The sequence below is a fragment of the Actinia tenebrosa genome, unplaced genomic scaffold (assembly GCF_029948245.1).
Source record: "Actinia tenebrosa isolate PJP-AT-01 unplaced genomic scaffold, QUT_ActTen_1.0 PGA_scaffold14__42_contigs__length_11649687, whole genome shotgun sequence".
NCBI classification, from domain to species: domain Eukaryota; kingdom Metazoa; phylum Cnidaria; class Anthozoa; order Actiniaria; family Actiniidae; genus Actinia; species Actinia tenebrosa.
The window spans coordinates 11,240,738-11,264,529 of record NW_028292574.1 but is presented as its reverse complement, the minus strand read 5'-3'; the positions used below and the strand labels follow the sequence as shown (position 1 = coordinate 11,264,529).

The 23,792-nt window shown below is 41.5% G+C and overlaps 6 protein-coding genes across 9 annotated transcripts in view; 5 read left to right on the top strand and 1 right to left on the bottom strand.

The window, feature by feature from the left end:
* Positions 1 to 3,341, top strand: part of LOC116291370 (solute carrier family 2, facilitated glucose transporter member 3) — a 32,037-nt gene extending 28,696 nt beyond the window's left edge. Inside the window, exons 10-12 of the mRNA XM_089029470.1 lie at positions 1,842 to 1,914; positions 2,040 to 2,167; positions 2,611 to 3,341. Of these exons, the coding sequence (XP_088885596.1) occupies positions 1,842 to 1,914; positions 2,040 to 2,167; positions 2,611 to 2,784 (375 nt within the window). The 3' untranslated portion in view covers positions 2,785 to 3,341. The remainder of the gene's footprint in view (positions 1 to 1,841; positions 1,915 to 2,039; positions 2,168 to 2,610) is intronic.
* On the bottom strand, positions 1,784 to 21,644 carry LOC116291397 (uncharacterized). 4 transcript variants are annotated; one of them, XR_016119698.1, is made up of 3 exons: positions 21,403 to 21,644; positions 14,078 to 20,888; positions 1,784 to 2,866 (listed from the first exon to the last, which is right to left on the bottom strand). XR_016119698.1 is itself a non-coding variant. In XM_089029469.1 (2 exons), exon 2 carries the CDS (start codon positions 20,636 to 20,638, stop codon positions 14,474 to 14,476), a length of 6,165 nt encoding a protein of 2,054 aa, XP_088885595.1. In that variant the 5' UTR covers positions 20,639 to 20,888; positions 21,403 to 21,644; the 3' UTR covers positions 13,610 to 14,473. The 4 variants fall into 4 exon arrangements, 1 of the variants encoding a protein (XP_088885595.1); XR_016119697.1 differs by lacking the exon at positions 1,784 to 2,866 and adding an exon at positions 13,027 to 13,142; XR_016119696.1 differs by lacking the exon at positions 1,784 to 2,866 and adding an exon at positions 13,413 to 13,563.
* LOC116291408 (tereporin-Ca1) lies at positions 4,297 to 5,567 on the top strand. The gene has a single exon (XM_031698579.2). It carries the CDS (start codon positions 4,401 to 4,403, stop codon positions 5,103 to 5,105), a length of 705 nt encoding a protein of 234 aa, XP_031554439.1. The 5' UTR covers positions 4,297 to 4,400; the 3' UTR covers positions 5,106 to 5,567.
* LOC148911514 (tereporin-Ca1-like) lies at positions 7,382 to 8,438 on the top strand. Its single transcript, XM_089029329.1, has one exon. The coding sequence runs from the start codon at positions 7,475 to 7,477 to the stop codon at positions 8,171 to 8,173; it is 699 nt and encodes a 232-aa protein (XP_088885455.1). The 5' UTR covers positions 7,382 to 7,474; the 3' UTR covers positions 8,174 to 8,438.
* On the top strand, positions 10,320 to 12,103 carry LOC116291402 (uncharacterized). The gene has a single exon (XM_031698572.2). The coding sequence runs from the start codon at positions 10,427 to 10,429 to the stop codon at positions 11,207 to 11,209; it is 783 nt and encodes a 260-aa protein (XP_031554432.1). The 5' UTR covers positions 10,320 to 10,426; the 3' UTR covers positions 11,210 to 12,103.
* Positions 12,674 to 23,756, top strand: LOC116291401 (inactive C-alpha-formylglycine-generating enzyme 2-like). Its single transcript, XM_031698571.1, has 7 exons — positions 12,674 to 13,023; positions 13,305 to 13,349; positions 21,869 to 22,019; positions 22,638 to 22,693; positions 22,933 to 23,017; positions 23,089 to 23,242; positions 23,452 to 23,756. The coding sequence occupies exons 1-7, from the start codon at positions 12,685 to 12,687 to the stop codon at positions 23,528 to 23,530; spliced, it is 909 nt and encodes a 302-aa protein (XP_031554431.1). The 5' UTR covers positions 12,674 to 12,684; the 3' UTR covers positions 23,531 to 23,756.
* Positions 23,757 to 23,792: the final 36 nt, after the last annotated feature.

Here is a 23,792-nt window from a genome sequence, read left to right as displayed (position 1 = left end):
AGAACTTCCGCTTGAATAAGGCAAATCTAATCCTCGCTTACTTAGAGGGTCAAACGAAGCACTATGAGGAGGTCAGGAAAAAGTATGCTAGAGCCCGAAGCATATTACATAAAATCGCGATAACTTCCGGCTCCATGTCCGTGGCGTTAACAGGCTCTGGCGTTGCTACTTCGCTTACTGGACCGGGAATAATCGTTGGAGTTCCTTTGGCTAGCGTCGGCGCCGTCTGCGGTATTATTTCGGCTGTTACAACAGGCGTTATGAAACAGTTGTCAAGCAAAATATCCAAGCATGACACGACAATAGCTCTGTCAAGGGCTAAAGTAAATACGATCATTGACCTTGTCTCAAAGGCTTTGCGTGACAGAAAGATAGACAACGCAGAATTCTCGCTTATCTTAGCTGAAGAAGACAAATACGAGAAACTAAAGTCGGACATAAGGAATAAAAAAACCATCGTGAAAGATCTTTCCGAGGAATCTCGCAAAAAGATCTATCAAGAAGCGAAAGAAGAGCTTCAAAGAAAGCTTGCTCAGTAAACATCTGCTTCGAAAAGAGCGTGACGGGATTCTATTTACATATCGAACGTCAGTCTAGAAAATATGCAAATTAGAGTGTAAGACATAAATATAATAATTTTCACATAGATAAGCGTCCAGATGTGTCTGGCGTTCGCTTGTGATCGTGGACTTTGGGGCTGGGGAGGCCTAAAGTCCCGAGTTCGAGCCTCGCTGTAGATGCATTTGGACCGGTTGCTGTGAGTGAAAAAAAAGCCTCCCCCACTCACAGCAACCGTGGGGGAGGGGTAGAAAGTGCGATTCAACCCCGCGATGGGGGGTTTCGCGATTGGAAAGGTTGGAAAAGTCAGGGGGTGTCTCGGGACGCTGTCCGGAGTTCACCCTCTGGTGGGTCGTAAGAAAGAGATATGTGTATGTACTAGAGGGCCTCTGGCGCGGGATGAAATAAGCCCCGTAAGCCCAAAATGCAAAAAACCCCACTGGGGATAGCTTGGTGTTCTGCGCGATGCATTCCCCAGTGGGGTTTCTGGCAAAATAAACGCCAGTTTTGCATTTTTATTTTCTCGGAATCCATCCTAACAGGGGGTGGTTGGGGTCTATTTTGTAAAATATTTCGTAAATTACGTCAGGGTAATAAGGAATATCCTTATTCAGCTGACAAAACATCCACTCGGCTTTTGCCATATCAGAAACCTCGGGAATAGACTTACCGGTAATTTCAGATAAAAGATAGGGAATAGCTTTGTAATATTTTCCTAGTTTTAATTTTTTCAATGTCTTTCGTAGGCTTTGTGGGGTTGGCTCTTTTAAGTGGTCTATGATTTCCTCCCATACTTCATCGTCTAGATATACCGGTCGATAACCTTGGATATGACTCATCCAGTCCCTAAAGTATTTTATTCTCTTGTATGGGGTCTTCTTACGACCTCCATTGGCGTAATATTGCTCTTTGGTAGCATTTGGTACGGCATTACGAATATTTTTACCGCACTCGTAACACTGTGCTGACGTGTCGTCTTCTATTTGCATTTTCTTACCACAACAAATATACTTATTTGGTTTAGTAGGTACAAACTTGGGTTTCAAGCACTTTATACAGAAGTCATAAACAAACTCTTTACAATCTTCGCACTCCATATATAGACTAACATATTTGCGCTGTTGCCCCCAACCACACTTGGAGTGGGTTGTTTCCGTAGGTGGATTTTTGACGCGGGTCTTACCCCGTGTTGAGATTGCGCTGGAACCCCCATTCCCTATACTACTTGTGCAAGACATTTTGTTCACACTGAAGTATTTATTGTTCTTTTATCACGTTGGTAGCACTACAAGGCAATGGGATACGTGGCGGTGATTGCTACTCTCATTCTAGTCATATTCTTTCAGCTTGGACCAGGTACGTCCCACACTCTGTCACAGGGATCCTAAACTATCAATGTGTTCCCTGTGGCAATAAAACACAGAATATATTTGATCTTCCAAAAGAGAGAGAGTTAATTTGATTGGTTATTACTATTGCAGGACCTATCCCATGGTTCATCACGGCCGAGATATTTACTCAAGGTCCTCGGTCAGCGGCTTGTTCCATCGCTGCTACTATCAATTGGCTGTCAAACTTCCTCGTTGGTATTGCATTCCCTTCAATGCAGGTACGTATAGTGCAATGAAAAGTCTGTCTTGGAAAGGGGATTGAGCCATCATTCTTGCCTTATCAGACGCATATTCTCTAAAACATCTCACAGATTTCCAACACTCATCCATTACAAGCTAAAGACCTCGTTTCGAAAAGAGCATTTTATTTATTTTAATTAAGGATTGGATGTAATTTCGATGATTCATTTGGTATAATCGCGAAGATAACGTGATTTCGTTTCTATATTCATACTATTTAATCAAATTGACTGATCATTCTTTATCCTGCGTAGAACGTTTGTTATTTTACTAGCCTGTTATTGCTCTTCAGTTTACTCCCATGTTTGTTTGTGTTACTCCTGTTTTTCTTACTATTTTTCACTCGGGATTCCTGTGGAATGCTAGAGTTTTAAAATACTCCTTTTTCTTGTTTCTTTATTGCTGTAATTTCTTTGTTCAGACTGCCTTGTTTCCTTACGTCTTCATCGTGTTCATCGTCTTGGTTTTCCTGTTTTGGTTGTTCGTCTATCTTTTTGTCCCTGAGACCAAAGGACGTTCCATTGAGGAGATAACAAACGAATTTCGGAATGTGACAGATAATGGAACCGTTCGCTATGCTGCTGTTAACCAATGATGATGGGACTTTTACAGGGCTATAGTACTGTACTCCTCACTTCTGAAATAAGTCGAGGGAGAATGGTACATATTGAGCGAGCCTACAATTTATAATAATAAAAATAAGAATAGATAAAGAATATCAAATAACAGCATATAATATCGTCTATATACATTAACAACTGCTCCATGATGTTCTCATGTTTTGCATCCATTCACTATTGTCTGATACATACGGCACCAAACTGATAAAACGTCGTCTGGTTGAAAAGATTCAATTGATGAAGCTAAGGCGGAAGGGTGTTCTGGGTAAACAAGCTAGTGTTATGCATATTGCAATTTTACAGTTCTGGAAAATTGACTCAAGCCAGTATCGAACAAAGTAGTTTGTCACTCTCTATTCCAACACTCTGCAAGTGCATAGTATATAAACTACCCAGAATACCCTTCGCTCTTAGCTTCGATAACTCAGACCTTTTCAACCCGACGCTTCTTCAATTTGCTGTATATTGCTTTGGATGTCACATGATTGTATGCATGCATTCAACAATAAATGTCTTTTTCGCTCCCTGGAAATATCTTCACAATCGTTAAAGTCTATTCAGGACCAGTTAAAAATATAAACCTTATTTACTCTTGTAATTTGAAAATCTAATTAAAAATTATTTGGGAATTAAATAAACAAACAAAAGATTTCTTTTCCATAAGTATAGAGTATAGTGTTTTCATTACATGGCATAGCTCAACTCAAAATAAATTATAAAAAATACTAAACTTGCTATCAATTTTGTTAGTCGGCTTTGATGGAAAATCCAGCATTCGATAGAACTTTAGAAATTTTTTCCCTAAAAAATCTAACATTGCCTGGGAAATTTTACATACAAAAAAAACTAAAGTTTAATTGCAGTAAAAAATACCCATCTCAGGTTTTCTGTCAAAAACTTGTAATTTTTGGGGGATTTATGTATTTTCCATTAAGAAAACAACCTGAAAGTAAATCTATTACATATTTGACGTCGTCATATTGCTGAAACTCTTTCGATAGAGGCTAAGTATTCTAAGCACCGAAATAGGAGATAAAAAATTTGTTTGAAAAGTCCTCTCTTGGCTTAGTTAAACATACTTGAATTACTGCTTCTTTTCAACATTCTATACTCAGTTTTCATCTAAGAGTTTAAAACGCAAGTTTCGCGATTGCACTTGGAAAATGGAGGGTTTTATTACACTGAGCCAACTGACTCCACTCGTATACATAGCCAAGCTGACTTACGGATGGACATGACGTATTTCCGTTTCAAGCCATGAAAGTGAAACACATGGGTTGCAGATTTTTCTTTAATAAAGTACTGTAGATGATAATAACGATTGTACTGGGAGCTCCTCTTTTACTAGTAGGAATCCGGTTTTTCCCGCCAATATTTCGATTTTTCATTGGTAGACATAAAACCGTGTGCCCAGGCTCTTTTTCAAAAATGAAAATGAAAAAAGATGATTGGATGCTCGAAGTCACGTGAGCCGTTGTCGCACAACACCTGGCGTGAAGCCAATACCTAGTGATCTCTTGAAAACATAACACCAATGTGCAGAGTTTACGCAAACTGTACTTGGGAAAATCATTCTCAAGAGCTTTGAACCATGGAATCGCTAGGACGAGTCGCTTCAGACTTAGATTCTTCAATTGCACCTAATTCAGAAAAGCTCAGTTTAGTCTCGCAGGCGCTTGACTTGTTGGAATCCAAGAAGGGAACATTCTTGTGGTTACTTGATGAAGGCGGTGGAAGACGCAACGAAATGAGTATTGTTAACGGTACCAGCCACGCTGTACTACTCGTTGAATGGTATCTTGAAAGGGGCTACGTAAAAGTTCCTCCTCAACCTTACCTTGATTCCATGAGTCGAGATGAAGCGTTGTTCCATAATGCTGGCAGCTGGGCCTGTACTGGATCTAGTGGTATCGTTACCTACCAATTGGAACACCAAACCAACTTGCACATTCTCTGGGAATGTCCTTATAGCTTTGATATTAATGACAACTACATCGGGCTGATGTTAACCACGGGTCACTGCTTGAAGAAACCAAATAAGTACCTTTTCAAGGGCATGCTTAAAGACTGGGATATGATAGGAATGAGTCCCAGTTATGGTAGCACATTCGACCTGGTTTGTTGTGGTCCAGGGGATGGAAAGTCAAGAGACAAGGGAGGATCGAAGCCGTATGGATGTAAAAGAAGGTGTGCAGCGCAAGACAACAACTATGCAGTATACGCGACGATGGGAGACAAACATGCCACGGGCAGCAAGATCACCATTGTCGAGAAAAACTATAATTGGAAAAATTGAACCCATCATTTACATATGGATCTTAGGCTTGCATGCTTTCTTTTAGTGACCTTGCTACCTAAATGCCGAAAGACGTAGACACAGACGTATAAGTTGGTAAAAAAAAGTTTAGGAATCCTGCCTGGCTGGCCAAGCTACAAGCGAAACTATAAACGATATTTCTGCTCTTGGTGCTCGTTACCTTGAACTAGTAGATGTATGCATAATAATTTGTATAATAATTTTTGCCGTAACTGTGATTCATTCCCGGTAATATTCGCAATGAATTGATAGATACAAATGTAGTTATCGTTCAGTACAGCGGGCTTTATGCATTCCAACCGGTTATCTGATCCTCTAGAGTATAATAGATTAAGTAGATGTTGACAACCAAAGCATGTACTTTCAGGTACTCAGAGTGTAATGGACGAGAAATAAGAAAGACTAGAAGTCGAAGAAGGAATAAATATTGTCTTTGTAGTAGTTTTCTGTAGTATAGTTATAGATCTGACCACAGTCTGTACCGTACAGAACTACTTACTACCTATCTACTACTGGATATGTTTTTATTGAAATCAATTTAAGTACAGCTGCACAATAAGACATTCAGTGGTCCACAGGCAGCCCAAACAAGGTTCCTGTGTATGGCTTATGGCTTATAAGGGAATGTATGGGAGTTATGATGAAAATAACAATGAAATGTTTCACTCAGCAACTTCCTTCAAAAATTGCTGCAATCGTTGCTTGAACGCCTTATTCAGTCTTCTGGCGAAGTTTCAAATCGCGCTGAAACTTCACCAGAAGACTGAACAATGCGCTCAAGCAATGGACTGAAGCAAGTTTTGACGGAAATCGTACATTGCCTCATAAACCATACACAGAAACATTGTTTGGGATGCCTGTGAATGGTAAGAATATTCATTCAGGTAACGTAACACATACCAAGAGGACTTGACCCATACAGAATTAAGCCCTAAGACTTAGTTAGTGTAAACACTAAATACAGTTATTTTATTGCTTGCTTTTCTGCAAGCGCATAATGCGCTCTCTTCCGATTTGCTGATGTTTTCATATGTTTTTCAAAAAAGCATGAGCAAACAACGTAGAGCAAGGGAGCACGGCAGAATGGTTTCTGTCTATTTTTGGCGCGCATCGCTTTTGATAATAATAATAAATCCTTTATTCAACAAGGGTGGCACTAAATAGCAACAACTATACTAATAAACTTATGGCTCTTTACGATAACCTAAAGACTATAAGGGACTATTAAAATTATTAGAATATTATAAAAATTTAAAAATTAAGCTAAAAAAAGAAAATATATATATAGAACAATAACAATAGAGTCAGTTTTTCATCTTATAATTCCTTCTTCTTTGTAAGTATTATATATTAACATATTCATATTTAAATAATGGACAAATTCTATTCGTTTTTTACAATCTTGAAAAAATGTATAAATATTTAAAAATTATTAATTATTGATTAGAGATTATTGTTATTATTAATTATTGATTAAAGACTATATATATAAAAAATTATTATTATTATTAAAAAAAAAACAACAAACAATAACAATAGAAATAATAAATTAAAGGTGGAACAAATATATAAATTAAATTGCTTATAAAAATGACATACTATAAAATGATTTAAGGATCTCCGAATTTCTAAAAAATGTTTTTAAAAAAAGAATTTAAAATTATTTAAAGAATCAATTTGACTAAGACCTAAAGGAAAGCTATTCCAAAGTTGAGATGTTGTTACGCTAAAAGACCTCCCCCTCTAACTTCCGTTTAAAACAATGACATACAAAATTATATTGTAAGTACAGTACCTAGTTGTGCGCGAATGCACATCGCAATTACGTTTTAATAAGCTGCCGATGTAGGTGGGTACATTGGCCTTTAACCTCTTGAAATCTATGATGGATCTATGTATTTTAGCCTCTTCATAAAAAGGTAGCCACATTAATCTATCAAATAAAGTTACTAAAGAGGACGGGGCCCGGTGTACGAAGCCTGGATAGCGCTATCCGACGGATAAATCTTATCCAGTGGAAAATGATTTATTTGATAACAGCATCAACTTATCCACTGGATAAGAATTTATCCATTGGATAGCGCTATCCAGGCTTCGTACAACCGGGCCCTGGTGGTGGTCAACGCTTCGTGTGCTGCTCTTCCCGTGTCCCCTCAGTGTTCAATCATACGTTTTCTATGACGAAACTGTCTCCAGGCTCTTTTTCACCAAAATTGATGAATATAGGAAAAGGCCTGGGAATAAGAAAGTTTGGCATTGACTCAATATTTAGTGATTTCTTGGAAAACACCGACGAGCGGAAATAACGCAGTTACTAGGGGGAAAGTTTATTTTTAGAGCTTTGAACTATGGAAAAACCAGGAGAAGTCGCTTCAAACGTAGTTTCTTCAATTGCACCTAATTCAGAAAAGCTCAGTTTAGTCTCGCAGGCGCTTGACTTGTTGGAATCCAAGCAGGGAACATTCTTGGGATTGTTCGATGAAGGCGGTGGAAGACGCAACGAAATGAGTATTGTTAACGGTACCAGCCACGCTGTACTACTCGTTGAATGGTATCTTGAATGGGGCTACGTAAAAGTTCCTCCTCAACCTTACCTTGATTCCATGAGTCGAGATGAAGCGTTGTTCCATAATGCTGGCAGCTGGGCCTGTACTGGATCTAGTGGTATCGTTACCTACCAATTGGAACACCAAACCAACTTGCACATTCTCTGGGAGTGTCCTTATAACTTCGATTTTGATGACAACTTCATTGGATTGATGTTAACCTCTAAATTCAAGAAACCAAACAAGTACCTTTTCGAAGGCATGTTTAAAGACTGGGGTAAGATAGGAATGAGTCCCAGTTATGGCAGCAGCTTTGACCTGGTTTGTTGTGGTCCAGGGGATGGAAAGTCAAGAGACAAAGGAGGATCGAAGCCGTATGGATGTAAAAGAAAGTGTGCCGTGCAAGATAACAATTACGCAGTCTACGCAGCGATGGGAGACAGACATGCCACGTACAGCAAGATCACCATTGTCGAGAAAAACTATAATTGGAAAAATTGAACATTATTCACAAATGACATCTTAGGATATAGTGTCCTTTCTTTTAGTGACTTTGCTTCCTAAGTAAACAATCACAGCAATTAATTGTTTCAGTAGTGAACTCTGCTTCAGCATCATGTCAATGTACCAGTAGACATTCATTAGTTTTACGCATGTATTAATATTTTGAAAACAAATTTGCCTTTACTGTGATTATCCCCGATAATACTGATTGATGGATACAAATTTGATAGATATATTAAAGGTAGCCTGTTGACAAGCACAATCTGTACTTCCGTGTACTCGGGTGTATAGTAATAGACGAGAAAAACAATTCCAGAAACTGCATGGAGTGGGAATTAGCGGATAGGGAAATTAAAATCTAGAATGTCTCACTGAGTTTTTAACTTGTGGATACGCGAAGCGTAGAAACAAGTTAGTGTGAGGGGTCTTAATATACAATAGTATCACTCACTCGCTCGCTAAGAAGCTAGCAGATCGATAAGTGAACGTTTACCAATCGTCTTACGTCATCTGCTTACGATTTCGGACTTCGTAAAACACGAAGCCACGTAAAACATAAAGGCTTGAATAATTATTTATTTCAAGAACTGAAATTTCACTTTTCGATGGAAAAAAGCACTCTTGCTTCAGTACATATTCAAAAACCTAAAGCCAGTTCGTCTTTTGGAGGAATTTATTTTCCATAGACAAAATTTCAGAAAGTCACACCTACAATAACCAAAATAAGTGATAAGCGATCAAATCCGTCTATCACAAAAATGCGAAAATTGGGAAGTTCTGAGGCGTCGATGCAGTAGCGTAGCGAGGGGGGGCACGTTTTGAAAAAAGAATAACAACAAAAAAAACATATTAAACCGAAACGAAAGAGGAAAATAAATTATTACAACCTACAAAAGTGCGAATTTATACGAAGTTATCCGGACGGGCTACCTGTGCACTGCGAACCCGGTCAGAGCCTGAAATCTGCACGTGGGAATTTGAAATTTTTTCTTATTTTGGATCAGTGCCCCCCCAGCTCCTAGGTCCTCGCTACGCCCCTGCGTCGATGTATTACAGGATTCGCTTCAAATGTCAATAAAATAACAAAGAACCAAACAAAGTACAAATTGGAAGCAAAATATAAGGTCGATTACCCGATTTAGCATTTAATCGAGCAGATTACTTTGACATCTGTTAAATTAAGTAAGTCAACAAAATGCGCGGTAGAAAGGGCACAGGGTAGTATGCACAAGTTCAACAAAAGCTGTTTGATTAAATGTAACGTTACGTTACTCGATCGGGTCACTTGTTGTTTCTGCAACCTTTCCACTTGATACATTATCTGTATTTCGTAAGTTTAAATTTTTTCGTGGGAAAAAAAACTTTAGCTAAACCTTAAAAGTCTTTGATTAAAAAAAAGTTAAGTGTGTCCGTCTGCTTTGGTGCTTTAACTACAAAACTGTATCTGAAGATAATCAGTCAATGTCATTAACGTTGTCCACCGAAAAAAGACACATTTACACATTTGGACTAAAAGAATTATCACGTGTTTCCTCGAACGTTCTGGCATAAAACAAACGCTGAAATACCATTCTCTATCTTAAATCCTCACTAAATGGTCAGGGAATTCTGGATTTTCGATTCAAGAGTTGAATTTTACTTTTGAAGCTCAGACTGACGCACACGAGGCAAAGAATACATAATGAAACATTTATTTCTAAATGTCTAGATGTCTAAATGTGGAAATGTCTAAATTGTTAAATGTCTATTAAATGTCTTTTTTCGGTGAACAACGTTAATGACATCGACTGTGTATATTTACATATATAATTATTCATTGTGCATTGATTACAAAAATAGCACGACAAAAAAAGGCCTTAGCACGCTTGGTCTGGTTTTAACCGCATAACTTAACATAACTTAATTACAGGACCATTTCGACCCCCTCGTAAAAAAATATTCATTGCACAAGTAAATAAAAAAAGGACCACCTTTTTTAAAGACCGGATGCGCACTGTCCATTTGATTGCTACGGCAGTACAAAATCGATCAGTGCAACGTCAGTTATGGCGCGCTAAACTAGATAAAACTACTTCCGGATGCGCACTGTCCATTTGATTGCTACGGCCGTACAAAATCGATCAGTGCAACGTCAGTTATGGCGCGCTAAACTATACAAGACTACTTCCATGTATAATTGTAAGACTGCTGTCAGTTCGCCATATGATATGTTTGGTCACCTGATTCCGCAGGTATAAAGTGAATGTTACCATGGTTACTAGTATATTGCGGAAAAACTGGTGCGACTCTAACGACTGCAGCAGTCTTTGTAGCGCCATGGCAGGAACTATTGATTTCCAAACTGCGTTAGACGTTGCTTCGTCGATAATACCAGATACAGGGAAAGTGAATCAAGTAAGAGATGCCATAGCTTCCCTTGATGCTCAAGGTGGTGCTCAGGTGGGGAATCTGTTTGGTTTGTTCGCTGAAGGAGGCGGAAGACGAAATGCGATGAGTATCTGCAATGGTACAGACCACGACATCCAACTTGTTAAATGGTATCTTCATCATGGTCACAACAGAGTTCCTGCTACCCCATATTTGCTTTCCATGAGGCAGGATGACTCTCTGTTCCATAATGCTGGCAGCTGGGCTGCTACTGGATCTAGTGGTATCGTTACCTACATGTTGGACTGCCAAACAAACTTGCACATTTTCTGGGAATGTCCTTACAACTTCGATCTTCATGATAACTATATTGGGCTGATGTTAACTGCGGAAGAGCATCTTAAGAAGCCAAACAAGCACTTGTTTCTGGGCATGTTCGAAGACTGGTATAGCATGGGTAAAACGGCACCTAGAGCTGGAAGCACGTATGATCTTGTTTGTTGTGGTCCAGGTAATGGCGGATCCAAAGATGATGGTGGCTCCAAGCCTCATGGCTATCACAGGCCTTGCGAGGTGAGAGATGGTCATTACACAGTGTTTGCAACAATGGGAGACAGGCACGCTACGAACAGCAAGATAGTCATCCTAAGCAAGGACACCGAGTAAGAACTAGACTCATTCCAGTTTTCGTTTTTACGCGGATTCCTCTAAAACACTATTGATATTCACCGCTTCTAAACCTCGTTACATGTAACGCTCAAACGCTCAAAATTTCATCGATACCCTAGAACCAGAAGTCCGTAACTTCTGCCTAAAATAACCTCAAAGCTATCAGTTGTTTTTATAATGTATGAGAGTTAGGTAAATATTAATGCGCAATCGTTCGATCGAGTCTACGTTGTTAGAACCTTTTTTGTCTTTGCGTCATTTCCATAACGAAAATGTACGACGGCGACGTCTACCAAAAGTGTAAATAGACTTCCTTCTAGGGTTGCGCGCCCTCAAAGTCTGTCTTCCCTCAGAATGAGTTGAGTTTTACTTATAAGTGTTTTGAATGAAATCGCCATTCAACAGTACAAAGAGAAATTATTTTCCTTTACGGTCGACGTCGCCGTCGTAGACAGGAATCAGTGTATTCAAAGAGAAGTGTTATTAGTGATGAAGCGGTTAAAAAAGCCGAAAACGATTTGGGAAACTTCACAAAGAAGTCTAGCTTTTACTGAAACTGAAGCATAATAATGATAATAATAATTGTGCATTTATATAGCGCTTATCCAAATTAATGCATCTACTTCCTTATTGAACAAATAGTTGTATATGGACCTCATGCACGTACGAAACCGTGTTGTTGTTGTTTAATTATGTTTAAGGTATTTCGTTGTTTTTTATCTTGATAATAAAAAGCAATAGGGGAAGATTTCACCCTGAAAGCAATGAATACTACCCTTAAGGCGTCATTTACACGGAGAAATGTTCTCTGTACTTTGGGCAAAAGTTGCAGGAGTGTTTACACGGTGTAACGGAGATGCAATCGTTTGAAAATAAAACGTTTTGGACTAAGCCGAAAATACAGCGATAAATTTGTAAGGGGTAATTATATATTCAAATGACCACATCTCAGTAAACGGGTTTTTTAAATTGTCTATCTAAATTGTTAACCAAAAATATGATTAAGATAAAATTATTTTTTGTGAAGTCATCGCTTGAGTACTCTATTTGAAAACCCGGAAAGCATGTTGTTTGCTGTAATCAAGGCAAGACGGGGTCTAAAGATGAGGGATTGATTAATTAAAATTAATGATAGCAAGCGTGACCTGTTTGTTTTCAATAGCGCAGCGCACTGATCCTAAAAATAGCTTAAAGATTCGGACAAACATTGCATTCTGTTTAGCCGCTACGAGGATTGTACGAACCGATTTTATTATTTTTACTTAAAGTTACAATAATAAACCATGTAAACTAAGATCAACTGCGATCGGATGTGAAAATTATCTACTGAAAGTAAACTTGTAAGTTTGTTTGTCCGAATTTAATCTTTGTATTCGTTTTAATGACGTCACGTCTGCGCTGCGCTATTAGATGTATGTGAGGGCCTGGGCCTTGTCACGTACTCCATATTGTCACGCCAGTATCAAATCAAAATGGCTTTGTCCCTCGTGTTCTTCTCTGTATTTTTTCTAGCTTTCAATGTTCAATATCTTCTAATAACTGCAGCATCTCATACAGAGATGGTTAAGCTATCTGGTGGTAGGTTTAAGATGGGTACTGATGCAAAAGACGGCAAAGATGGCGAAGGACCATCAAAGATGGTTAAAGTCAAGTCATTTTTGATTGATAAATTCCCTGTCACAAACGAAAACTTTAGAAAATTTGTACGAGAAAAGAATTATAAAAGTGAAGCTGAAAAGTTTGGATGGAGTTTTGCATTTTTTTCTGCTGTTCCTGCGAAGACTCTTTCCAAGATTAAGCAGTCAGTTCAGGTATAGTTTGAAAAGCTTTTATTTTGAGACTAATTGTATCTTTTTAGGATGCTCTGTGATGCCTTTCTAGGTAAAAGTCACCTAGCAATTGTTCAGGATGTGCCACTGCTGCCCATCCCCTGCAACGTTATAAATAAACAGTCCCTTGTCAATTAATTCTCATGTGGGGAGGGAAGGATAAGTGAGAGAGGCCAGGTGGGAGAGGGTGTGAGGACAAGGAAGGCTACAGGATAAGTTCCAGATATAAGCGTTGTTTGATCATGTTTTATGTTGTTCAACAGGGTGCTCCATGGTGGATACCAGTCAACAGAGCTTTTTGGAGGCAGGTAAACAGAAATAGTACATTATTGCTAAAATATGATTCATAGTCATGCTATATTTATGTTGCGCTAGGCTTACGGCGAATGTTGAAGAGCAAGCTAAACAACTTGTCGCGGCAAGCTCAGTGTGCGGGGGAGCTTTACTGATTGAATAGGTCAGGAACCACGGAAAATCGGCTGTGATTGATGGTGATTTTAATTGACGATATTCAAACGTAAACTGAAAACAATACAATCAATGAACTAATTACTAAATAATAGGATTACAAGACAATAGAAACACGCATAAAGAATAACATGCGTTCCGATCATAGTTTTAGTATGACAAACTCTAAAAGGTTAAGAAACTAAAGGTACAAGTAAAATGATACAAATATAGTTTTTTGATAACATAGCAATCAAATGACTATTATAAACTCTTGTGAATACTAATATAAATGATGCGATTTTGGTTATGCCTTAGGGTGTGCCACTGCAAGCGACGTGAAAAATATACTAGCGATAATGAGATCAATAAAGGCTTTAGACTTAAAGGTACAGATTTAAATGTATAAATACAGATATAGGCCTAGCTTTGTAAATTGAATGCTTACTAAGCAATAGAAATCTCAGGGTGTTGCCGTGTGCTTGACTAAACACGGTATAAACCATAGACGGGTCTCGTAAAGTAACTAAAAGGCTATTATGCCCGAGGCTGGGCTTAGACAAGGTGTAAAGCTAATTACTGTACTTACACATCTGTTCCCGCTTGCACTCTAAAGGGCCAGGGGGTAACTTTAACTACTTCTTGGCTTCCAAATATACGACTCTGGCTTGGACGATCTGACTAACTAATGACTAAAACTGGGCACGAAGCTAACATTTCCTGTCGGTATTACACGTGGCATAGCTTGTGACGTAATTGAGTAAATATGGTGTGGCAAATCAGAATTAATATGCAAATAATCAAAGACAGAGGAGCCTCGATTCTATGTTTCTAACATGGCTCCCCTGAAATATTAAAATATTTCACTATCGTTGCTTAACTGAAACTAATAATGTCCAATGTTCGTTATATATGATTATGACTATCGAACTCACAGTTCCTTGTCTGTAGGCTCCCTCGGCCGGGAATTCCCCGGTAAACAGACTTACGCCTCCATTAACAGAACAAGTTTCTGCACGGGACGATCGAGGTAACGCACTGCTGCTGACCTCTTTCCTTGTTTGTCCAGGCAGCCATCTGCAAGAGCTACCTGGACCTTTCGCACCTTGCCATCGCTGCTAGGGTACACGTCTGACACACGTGCCAGCTGCCACGTACTGCGGGGAAGATTCTCGTCCTTTATCAGCACGATGTCCTCAATTGTCAGGTTCCTGCGCGTGCGCGTCCACTTGTTCCTTCCCTGCAGACTCAGCAAGAATTCCTTACGCCAGCGAGTCCAGAATTGGTTGGCCAAATATTGAACGCGACGCCAGCGCTTTCGTGCGTAGATATCAGCCGCTTCGAAATTTCCCGGGGGCGGTAGAAGCACCTTGGATTTCATAGTTAGTAAGTGGCTAGGTGTCAGGGGTTCTGGCGAGTCGTGGTCCGTCAGTTGGTTGATGGTGAGGGGGCGACTATTGACTATCGACTCCGCCTCACACATGAACGTGCGTAGGGAGTCGTCGTCAAGCTGGGATCCGTTGTCGAGTAGAAGAGATGAGAGGACGGAGCGCACCGTCCTGATTTGTCTCTCCCACACTCCGCCCATATGGCTAGCGGCAGGCACATTCATCTTGAAGGTGACCCAGTCGCACTGTATCTTTTGTAATTCCGCCTTGATGTTGTCGACGTTCATCTCGTTGAACGCCTCTTTTAGTTCTCTTTGCGCTCCCACGAAATTTGTGCCTTGGTCGCTCCGGATCTGTCGCACGGGACCTCTACGACTAAGGAAACGCCTTAGTGCATTGAGAAACGTGTCCGTCTCGAGCGATGTCGCAGTCTCGAGGTGGATCGCTCTTGACGACAAGCAGGTGAACAGGACGCCATATCGCTTAAGCTCTTTGCGTCCTTCCTTGATCGCGAACGGCCCGAAGTAATCGACGGCGCAATATGTGAATGGTGGGCAGCACTCCAGTCGATCCTTGGGTAGGTCGCACATCTTTTGCTCGACCACTGGCCCGCGGAGCTTGCGGCACTTGACGCAACGACCTATTGCACTGCGGACTGCAGATGTGCCACCAACGACCCAAAAACCATTGGATCGGATTTCGTTGAGGGTGATGCCTTTGCCTTGGTGTGAGACGCGCTCGTGGAAGTGCCTTATTACAAGCAAAGAGATGTGCGCGCCCTTGGGTAAGATTATTGGATGCTTCACGTAGGCCGACAAGGTTGCGTGTTTCAGTCGTCCGCCGGCGCGTATGATACCGTCTTCATCGATGAGCGCGTCAAGCTTGCTAAGCTCTCCGCGAAATTTCTTCTCTTCACTTCCGTTCGTCATATTCTTTAACTCATCCTTGAATGCCCGTTCTTGCGCCGCGCGAATGATGAGGCGTCCTGCTCTTTCCACATCTTCTACCCTGACTTCTTCTTCTACTTTCTCTTTCTTGATTCGAGCTTTAAGTCTACTTATGCACTTCATGCATAGGGCCACGGCTCGCTTTGCCCTATACCAGCTGGAGAAACGCTCTACTCTCTCGTCCATCGCTGGGTAGCTCCTTTGGTCCGATGTTGCTGTTGCCATGACGACGGACTTCTTCACTTCGGGGTCTTCTTGTGGGTTGCTCAGACTGTAGTCGTTCTCGTCGCTATTCGGCCACTCGGTCTCTTTTTTCCACAAGAATGTTGGTCCCAGTATCCATCTCGAGTCCTTGAGCTCTTGGGCCTTCATCCCCCGCGATGCCTCGTCTGCAGGGTTCTCCTTGGACTCGATGTATCTCCAATCGTTGCTGTTGGTACTGTCCTGGATTTCTTGCACCCGATTTGACACGAACACGTGGAAGCGTCTGCTCTCGTTGTTGATGTAGCCGAGAACAACCTTGCTGTCTGTCCAGTAGAAGTCCCGATTAACCCGATAGTCTAGTTCTCTATGGATTTGCTGGCTTATCCTCGTAGAGCAGACGGCGGCAGTAAGCTCTAGACGTGGTATGGTCACTGGCTTGAGGGGGGCGACTCTGGACTTTCCAATCACGAAAGCGCAGTGGATTCTGTCGTGTTCATCTATCATGCGTACATAGCTGCATTGACCGTAGCCTCTTGTGCTCGCATCTGAGAAGTGGTGCAGCTCTGTTTTGACGACGCGACCGAAGCCATCGGGCTTGTAGCACCTTGGGATGGAAATGCGCTGCAGCTGCATCAACTCTGTTCTCCACCTTTCCCACGTGACCTTAGTCTCATCTGGTATGGTGTCGTCCCAGCCCAAGTCTTCTCTGCACAAATCTTGAAGAATAGACTTGCCTTCCAACAGGAGTGGGGCTACGAATCCCAGGGGATCGAAGATAGAGCTAATTGTAGATAAGATGCCTCGCCTGGTGCACGGTTTGTCTTGGAGGATGATTCTAAACTCGAAGCAATCGGACTCGATGCACCAATGAACTCCGAGGGTGCGCTCCAGGGGAAGCGAGTCGAGGTCTAGATCCATCTCCTTAATACCGTCTGCTCTGTCGGCTTCGGGAATGCTTCTTATGACCTCTTTGCTGTTCGAGAGGAACTTGTGAAGGTTAAATCCACCTTTGCGGCATATTTCCTTCACGTTCTCGACCAGCTTCACTGCTTCGTCAACTGTAGGGACGGACTTCAGGCCGTCGTCTACGTAGAAGTCGTTCCTTAGGAAACTCGCGGCAGCGGCACCAAACTCGGTCTCGTGGTCATCAGCTGTCGCCTTTAACGCGAAGTTGGCGCAGCCCGGGGAGGATGTAGCTCCGAACAGGTGAACCGTCATTCGGTATTCTTTGGGCTCCCTTTTTATGTCGCCGTTCGGCCACCAAAGGAAGCGCAATAGATCTCTGTGCTCTTCGTTGACCCTGACTTGGTGGAACATTCCTTCGATGTCGCAAGAAAAGGCCACTGGCTCCTGCCGAAATCTGCTCAGCACTCCTACTAGGTTGTTTGTCAGGTCTGGTCCTTGGAGCAAGTTCTTATTAAGGGATTGGCCTTGGTAAACTGCCGCACAATCAAAGACACAGCGAAATTTTCTTTTCTTGGGGTGGTACAGGCCGTGGTGAGGGATCAGCCATCTCTTGGGTTTCGTTAGCGAGTTCTTGTCGCTTCCATTGGTCGTCTCGTCGGGTGGGACCATTTCAGCATATCCGTTATCTATCATGCTATTCATGCTCTTTATGTAGTCCTCGCGGTATTGCTTTCCGTTTGGGGACTCGAATCTTCTCTTAAGCTGATCAAGGCGGCGTGCCGCTGCCGCTCTGTTATCCGGGAGGGTAACATTTTCGTCTCGTAACGGTAACGGTAGCTCGTAATGACCGTCTTCGGTTCTGTGGATACCTTCTGAAGCGATTTGCAAGAATCGCCTGTCTTCCTTAGAGAGGCCTTTAGTGGGGCTGGCCATGTGCTCCACGAAATCTAACTCGAACATCTTAGCTACAGCAATGGGGTTAACGAGTTCCTTCGTCGGCTTACTGATTACGAATTGAACTACCCTTTCATCGCTGTTGCATGCCTCGCGCGCGATTATACGATTGCAGTTCGCCAAGACCTCTTCGTCCGTGGTCGCTTCCGATGGGTTTGATGGTCCGACGATGCACCATCCGAGTATGGTCCGTACTGCGTAAGGGTCGTTGCTCTTCCCTGTGATAATCTCCCTTGGTTTGATCGCCTTTGGGCAGTTGGACCCGATAAGTATTCCGACCTCGAGGCTGTCGTCGATCGGCGGGATTTTATCTTTAATGCGCCGCAGGTGCTGCCACTTATCCGCTACATCCGGGGTTGGTATCTGGTCTCTTCTCGAAGGGATCGCGTCTCTAGCATACGCCTTGGGGAGTTCAACTGTGGCGCGTCTGTCGGGGCGTTCTACGATAAGGCCATCCAGCCGGGTGACTTGGATGACCTCGTTTCCGTGCATGGTACTCAGATTTAGGTTGGTTCCCACTCCTTTTAAACCCAGCTTGTTCTTCATTTGGTTCGTTACAAACGTCGTGTCACTCGCGTCGTCCAAGAGGGCGTAAGTCTTTAGTTCAGTATTCGGGTCGTCCTTGTGGTACAACACTACTGGAACGATTCTGCATAAGGTGGTTGTGTATGTACCGACGGAGTTGTGTGTAACACTCGTTGCGTTGGAGTGCGCGGATTCGGCATCAGGAGAGGATTGCGAGGGTTTCGATTGACTGCGTGGTGGTCCAGTGGCGGATGTCCTCTGCTCGTCACGTGACTTCGTTCTTGGTGTGGATCCATGTAACAAGGTATGATGTCGTTTGCCGCATTCGCCACAGGTTGATTTCGATGGGCAGTCCGCAGACACGTGGCCAGATTTGAAACATCTAAAACACAAGCGCTTCTCTCTTACAAGCTCAAACCTTGCGTCAGCGTTAGTTTGGTTGAGAGTATCGCACTTTGCTATCGCGTGTTTGCCGTCACAGATGAGACACGTCGGCCCGTACGTTGCTGTTGCAGGGAGAGGTGATCGCTGTTCATTCTGCTTCGCCTTTGTGGTGCTTGTAGCTAGGGACTGGCTTGGACGAGCTCCGCTTTGCGGTCTAGACCTAGCGCCACGGTTGTCTTTCGTAAGCGGAATGTTCTTTCGTCGTTCTCTTTTTAACATTTCCGGCGAGAAAATCGGATCGTTGGCGAGCTCTGCCTCTTGTTTTACAAACTTTGCTAGGTCTTCGAATTCCACTATTCTGTCCTCTTTGCTTAGCTTGTCGTGAGCTGACCTGCACCACTTGACTCCCAAGTACGATGGCAGTTTGGCGACGATGGATTGGAGGGTCTTTGCCGAGTTGAGCTCGGACATCGACTTCATCGTTTTCATAGCTTCCAGGCAGCGAACAAGGAAGTCGGAAAAATCTTGTAGGCCTTGGCTGTCACCGTCGTTGACCTGCTTCCACTCTAATAACTTCCTTTTGTAATCTTCTGCGACTACCACAGGGTTACCGAAACGCTGCTTGAGTAGCTTCCGAGCCTCTCTGTAGGCGGTATCTGAATTGGTTGCTAGGAAACCGCTGATGGCCTCGTTCGCTTTGCCTGTCGTGTATTTCTCCAAGAAAAACAATCGATCCTTGTCGTCGGAAACATTAGCGGATATTATGTTATCAAAGGCAGTCACGAAAGCTGGATATTCGAACGAGTTACCGGCAAACGTCGGAGGCTCCTTGACAGGAAGTTGAGAGGTCCTTTGTTGATCGATGAGTAGCGAACTTAAGTGCGCTTGTTGCGCTTGAAGATTAATTAATTGACCTAAAGCATGATCAAGTGTTTGTGGTTGATATGTATGATGATCAGAGTTCGGGTCAAGTTTCTGTTTCGTTACGTTTGCGGCCGGGATCGGAGGGATTATTTCTGCGTTGTGCTCTTTCTCTGTCTTAATTTCCTGTTTTAATTTGAGGACGAAGGGAGGGATGTTCGGATTCATTTCCCGTTTGACGTTTTGCGTGCTATCCTTGTTGATCTTATCGATTTCATCGCGGTTGTCTTCATCTAGAATATTTTTGTAAGCGTTTTCTTTGGCTTTAGCAAGAGCGAGCCTTTTTTCTAACTCTAGGCGCTTGAGTTCTTTTTCTCGTTCGAGATATTCGATTTCGACCTGGAATTGAGCTGCCTCGGCTGCGACGTCGGCTCTTGCCTGGGAAACGGAGTGCATGGACGAGGATAGGGAACCTTTGGAAGCTCTACTTTTGACACTTTTAATCGATGGCGGGTTAGACTTACTATACATTGATTTTCGTTCGTACATTTGAATACGCTCACAAAGTTTCATCCTGAGCTCTGTGAACTCTCTATCTCGAATATCATACCAATGATATGATTCTTCCTTTTCGGCGTGACTATCGAGCAATGATTCATAAGCGTAATGCGATTCATTAAACGTGTTTTTCAGCGAGTCTAGCTTATCTCGTTCAATCTCCAAAGTCTCGCATTCCACTAATGGGTTAAGGCAAAGCTGTCTCACGCGATCGATACTTGCTTTAAGGCCTTTGAAAGCGGCTTGCCTATTCTTCACTCTTAATTCCTTCAGGAAGGCCTTTCCCTTTTCAGAAAATTTCTGTTTTCTTCGCGAAGGACTTCTGTAATTGAATTCTGATTGAGCTACGTGCGAGGCGATCTCTTCATGAGTGACATCTTTATCGAAGAGTGTCAAGTCGTCCGGTGCCGACACAATGCTCATCTTGTCGCCCTCGAACGTCACTAAAACCACTTAGACTTTGTGTTGATTTCGAATTTGCCAATGGCGGCCTTAGAGAAGCAAAGATGTTTTACTGTTGCGCTAGGCTTACGGCGAATGTTGAAGAGCAAGCTAAACAACTTGTCGCGGCAAGCTCAGTGTGCGGGGGAGCTTTACTGATTGAATAGGTCAGGAACCACGGAAAATCGGCTGTGATTGATGGTGATTTTAATTGACGATATTCAAACGTAAACTGAAAACAATACAATCAATGAACTAATTACTAAATAATAGGATTACAAGACAATAGAAACACGCATAAAGAATAACATGCGTTCCGATCATAGTTTTAGTATGACAAACTCTAAAAGGTTAAGAAACTAAAGGTACAAGTAAAATGATACAAATATAGTTTTTTGATAACATAGCAATCAAATGACTATTATAAACTCTTGTGAATACTAATATAAATGATGCGATTTTGGTTATGCCTTAGGGTGTGCCACTGCAAGCGACGTGAAAAATATACTAGCGATAATGAGATCAATAAAGGCTTTAGACTTAAAGGTACAGATTTAAATGTATAAATACAGATATAGGCCTAGCTTTGTAAATTGAATGCTTACTAAGCAATAGAAATCTCAGGGTGTTGCCGTGTGCTTGACTAAACACGGTATAAACCATAGACGGGTCTCGTAAAGTAACTAAAAGGCTATTATGCCCGAGGCTGGGCTTAGACAAGGTGTAAAGCTAATTACTGTACTTACACATCTGTTCCCGCTTGCACTCTAAAGGGCCAGGGGGTAACTTTAACTACTTCTTGGCTTCCAAATATACGACTCTGGCTTGGACGATCTGACTAACTAATGACTAAAACTGGGCACGAAGCTAACATTTCCTGTCGGTATTACACGTGGCATAGCTTGTGACGTAATTGAGTAAATATGGTGTGGCAAATCAGAATTAATATGCAAATAATCAAAGACAGAGGAGCCTCGATTCTATGTTTCTAACAATTTACATTTATATATATATGATGGTGTACTGTCATCATCAACATCATTCACCACCATCATCAGCAGCAGCACCATCATGATCAGCATCACTCACCATTATCATCAATTCATCATCATCATTATCATTATAGCGATCTTCATCATGACCATATATTCATCATCATCATCATCATTCTAATTTATCATCATTATCATTATTATTATTGTTAACTAACAGCCACAAGGACCAGGAACATCCATCAAGGACAAGATGAAGCACCCTGCAGTACATATCAGCTATAATGATGCTAATGAATACTGCAAGTGGGCAGGAAAAAGGTTACCTACTGAGAAAGAATGGGAGTTTGCAGCAAGAGGTGGTCTTAGAGGTTAGTCTTTCACTTTTACCTTATCTAGGCTGCACCAAAATCAATAGTTGTCAGTGGTAGAGCAGTTTTCACTGTGAAAAGCTCAGTGCTGTATGTGTGCCGTGCCGTGACAGTGATGTTTTCTAGAATTTTAATTGGCTGATTTTTTTCACACGCAATGTGATTGGTTTGGCATTGCTGTGACCTTGGCGTGACCGTGTCCGCGATGTGTTTATGCCGTGTTCCGGGTATTTGATTGGATGGAGAGTGAATTCTCGTCCAATGTGATTGGTCTGGCGTATCCCTTGCCGTGTCATGGCCGTGTTCATGCCGGGAATTTTTCACAGTCATACGAAAACTGCACTAATGGTAAGGTATTTGTTTGGCAGAGATAATTTAAAAAAAATCAGGCTTTAGAGGGGGAGGGGGGCACAAAAGTATTCAAGTCGCACATCTCTTTTACAATAAACAGAATGAAATGGAGAGGAGGAGTCTGATTTCTTGGGTAACCAATTGAATCCCACTACCCCCTCTCCTGATAAAAATGACATGGTTCCTTAGATCATTGGGTCTTTCCTTACATTTGGTAACTGTTGTAATATTTATTGGATCAACACTAATGTACAATATGTTCATCAGATAACACATATCCTTGGGGAAACAATTTTGAAGAAAAAAGAATGAATATTTGGCAGGTGAGATATACTTATCAGGCACTCTCCACCCCTTGGAAATGCAAACCTGCTCCATGGGGAGGTGTGATTACTTTCTGAAAGTCCCCCTGACCCACCCACCCTTGGGAATTCCAATCCCTGCTCCATTCTCCCTCTGAAATGCTGGACAAAAAACATGCAGGAAAATACTTCACTTTCCCATTCATCCAGTTTTGTCCCATTCATCCAGTTTTGTTCTATTTATCCTTAATATAACTTAGGGAAGATTTCCTCATGAAAATACCAAGGATGATGGGTACCACTGGACTGCAGCAGTGGATGCTTTTCCTCCACAAAACGATTATGGTGAGCATCATAAAGATTTATCATTCAGGTTGATTATAATTTATATATAGATCTTGTATTTTCCTTTCTAGGAATGTGTGATATGGTTGGCAATGCTTGGGAATGGGTCTCAGATGAATTAAAAACCCTTGGGGGTGGTGGAGAGAAAAAATTTGTCCTTCGTGGTGGTTCTTATTTGGATTCTGTTGATGGCGCATTTAATCATATAGCAAGAGTAACAACAAGGTAGGAATGGTTAATTATTTATTATATATTTATAATTATTACAATATCATTAAATATAACTTAGATGGTATATGCACCTTATTGGTCAAGAACTTGGTTATACTAGTAAAATGCAGTAAAAGTACGGCTTTGCCAAATATTATTTATTTTGTTGCAAAACTTGAGGAATCAAAACCTTAGATGGAAAAAATCTTTTTCTTTTCATGCAGAATGGGAAATACAGCAGATGCTGGATCTGATAACATCACATTCAGGTGTGCAAAGAATATACCAAAAGTTGACTTGTAAAGGATATTATTAGTATTTTTATTATTTACTTTAATTTTACATATATACATTAAGAAGATATAACTAGCTAAAAACTAGTGTGAGCTGCGTCGGTGTTTCTTTTACTCCGACGAAGGACTAGCGTCCGAAACGTCAGTAAGTTTTTTCATCTTTTCACGGTGTATAATTTACCTTTTCATATATACATTAAGCTCATTAATGGAATTAAAGTTTGAGTACTGAATAACTCACCATGTTTTAAGAATGTCCTTGAATTTAATAT

Excerpts from the sequence above, each read along its gene's own strand:
- LOC116291408 (XM_031698579.2), top strand. The coding sequence starts at position 4,401 with ATGGAATCGCTAGGACGAGTCGCTTCAGACTTAGATTCTTCAATTGCA.
- LOC148911514 (XM_089029329.1), top strand. The coding sequence starts at position 7,475 with ATGGAAAAACCAGGAGAAGTCGCTTCAAACGTAGTTTCTTCAATTGCA.
- LOC116291402 (XM_031698572.2), top strand. The coding sequence starts at position 10,427 with ATGGTTACTAGTATATTGCGGAAAAACTGGTGCGACTCTAACGACTGC.
- LOC116291401 (XM_031698571.1), top strand. The coding sequence starts at position 12,685 with ATGGCTTTGTCCCTCGTGTTCTTCTCTGTATTTTTTCTAGCTTTCAAT. Across the intron at positions 13,350-21,868 it reads ACAGAGCTTTTTGGAGGCAG|CCACAAGGACCAGGAACATC; the intron begins GTAAACAGAAAT and ends GTTAACTAACAG. Across the intron at positions 23,018-23,088 it reads TCCTCCACAAAACGATTATG|GAATGTGTGATATGGTTGGC; the intron begins GTGAGCATCATA and ends TTTCCTTTCTAG.
- LOC116291397 (XM_089029469.1), bottom strand. The coding sequence starts at position 20,638 with ATGAGCATTGTGTCGGCACCGGACGACTTGACACTCTTCGATAAAGAT.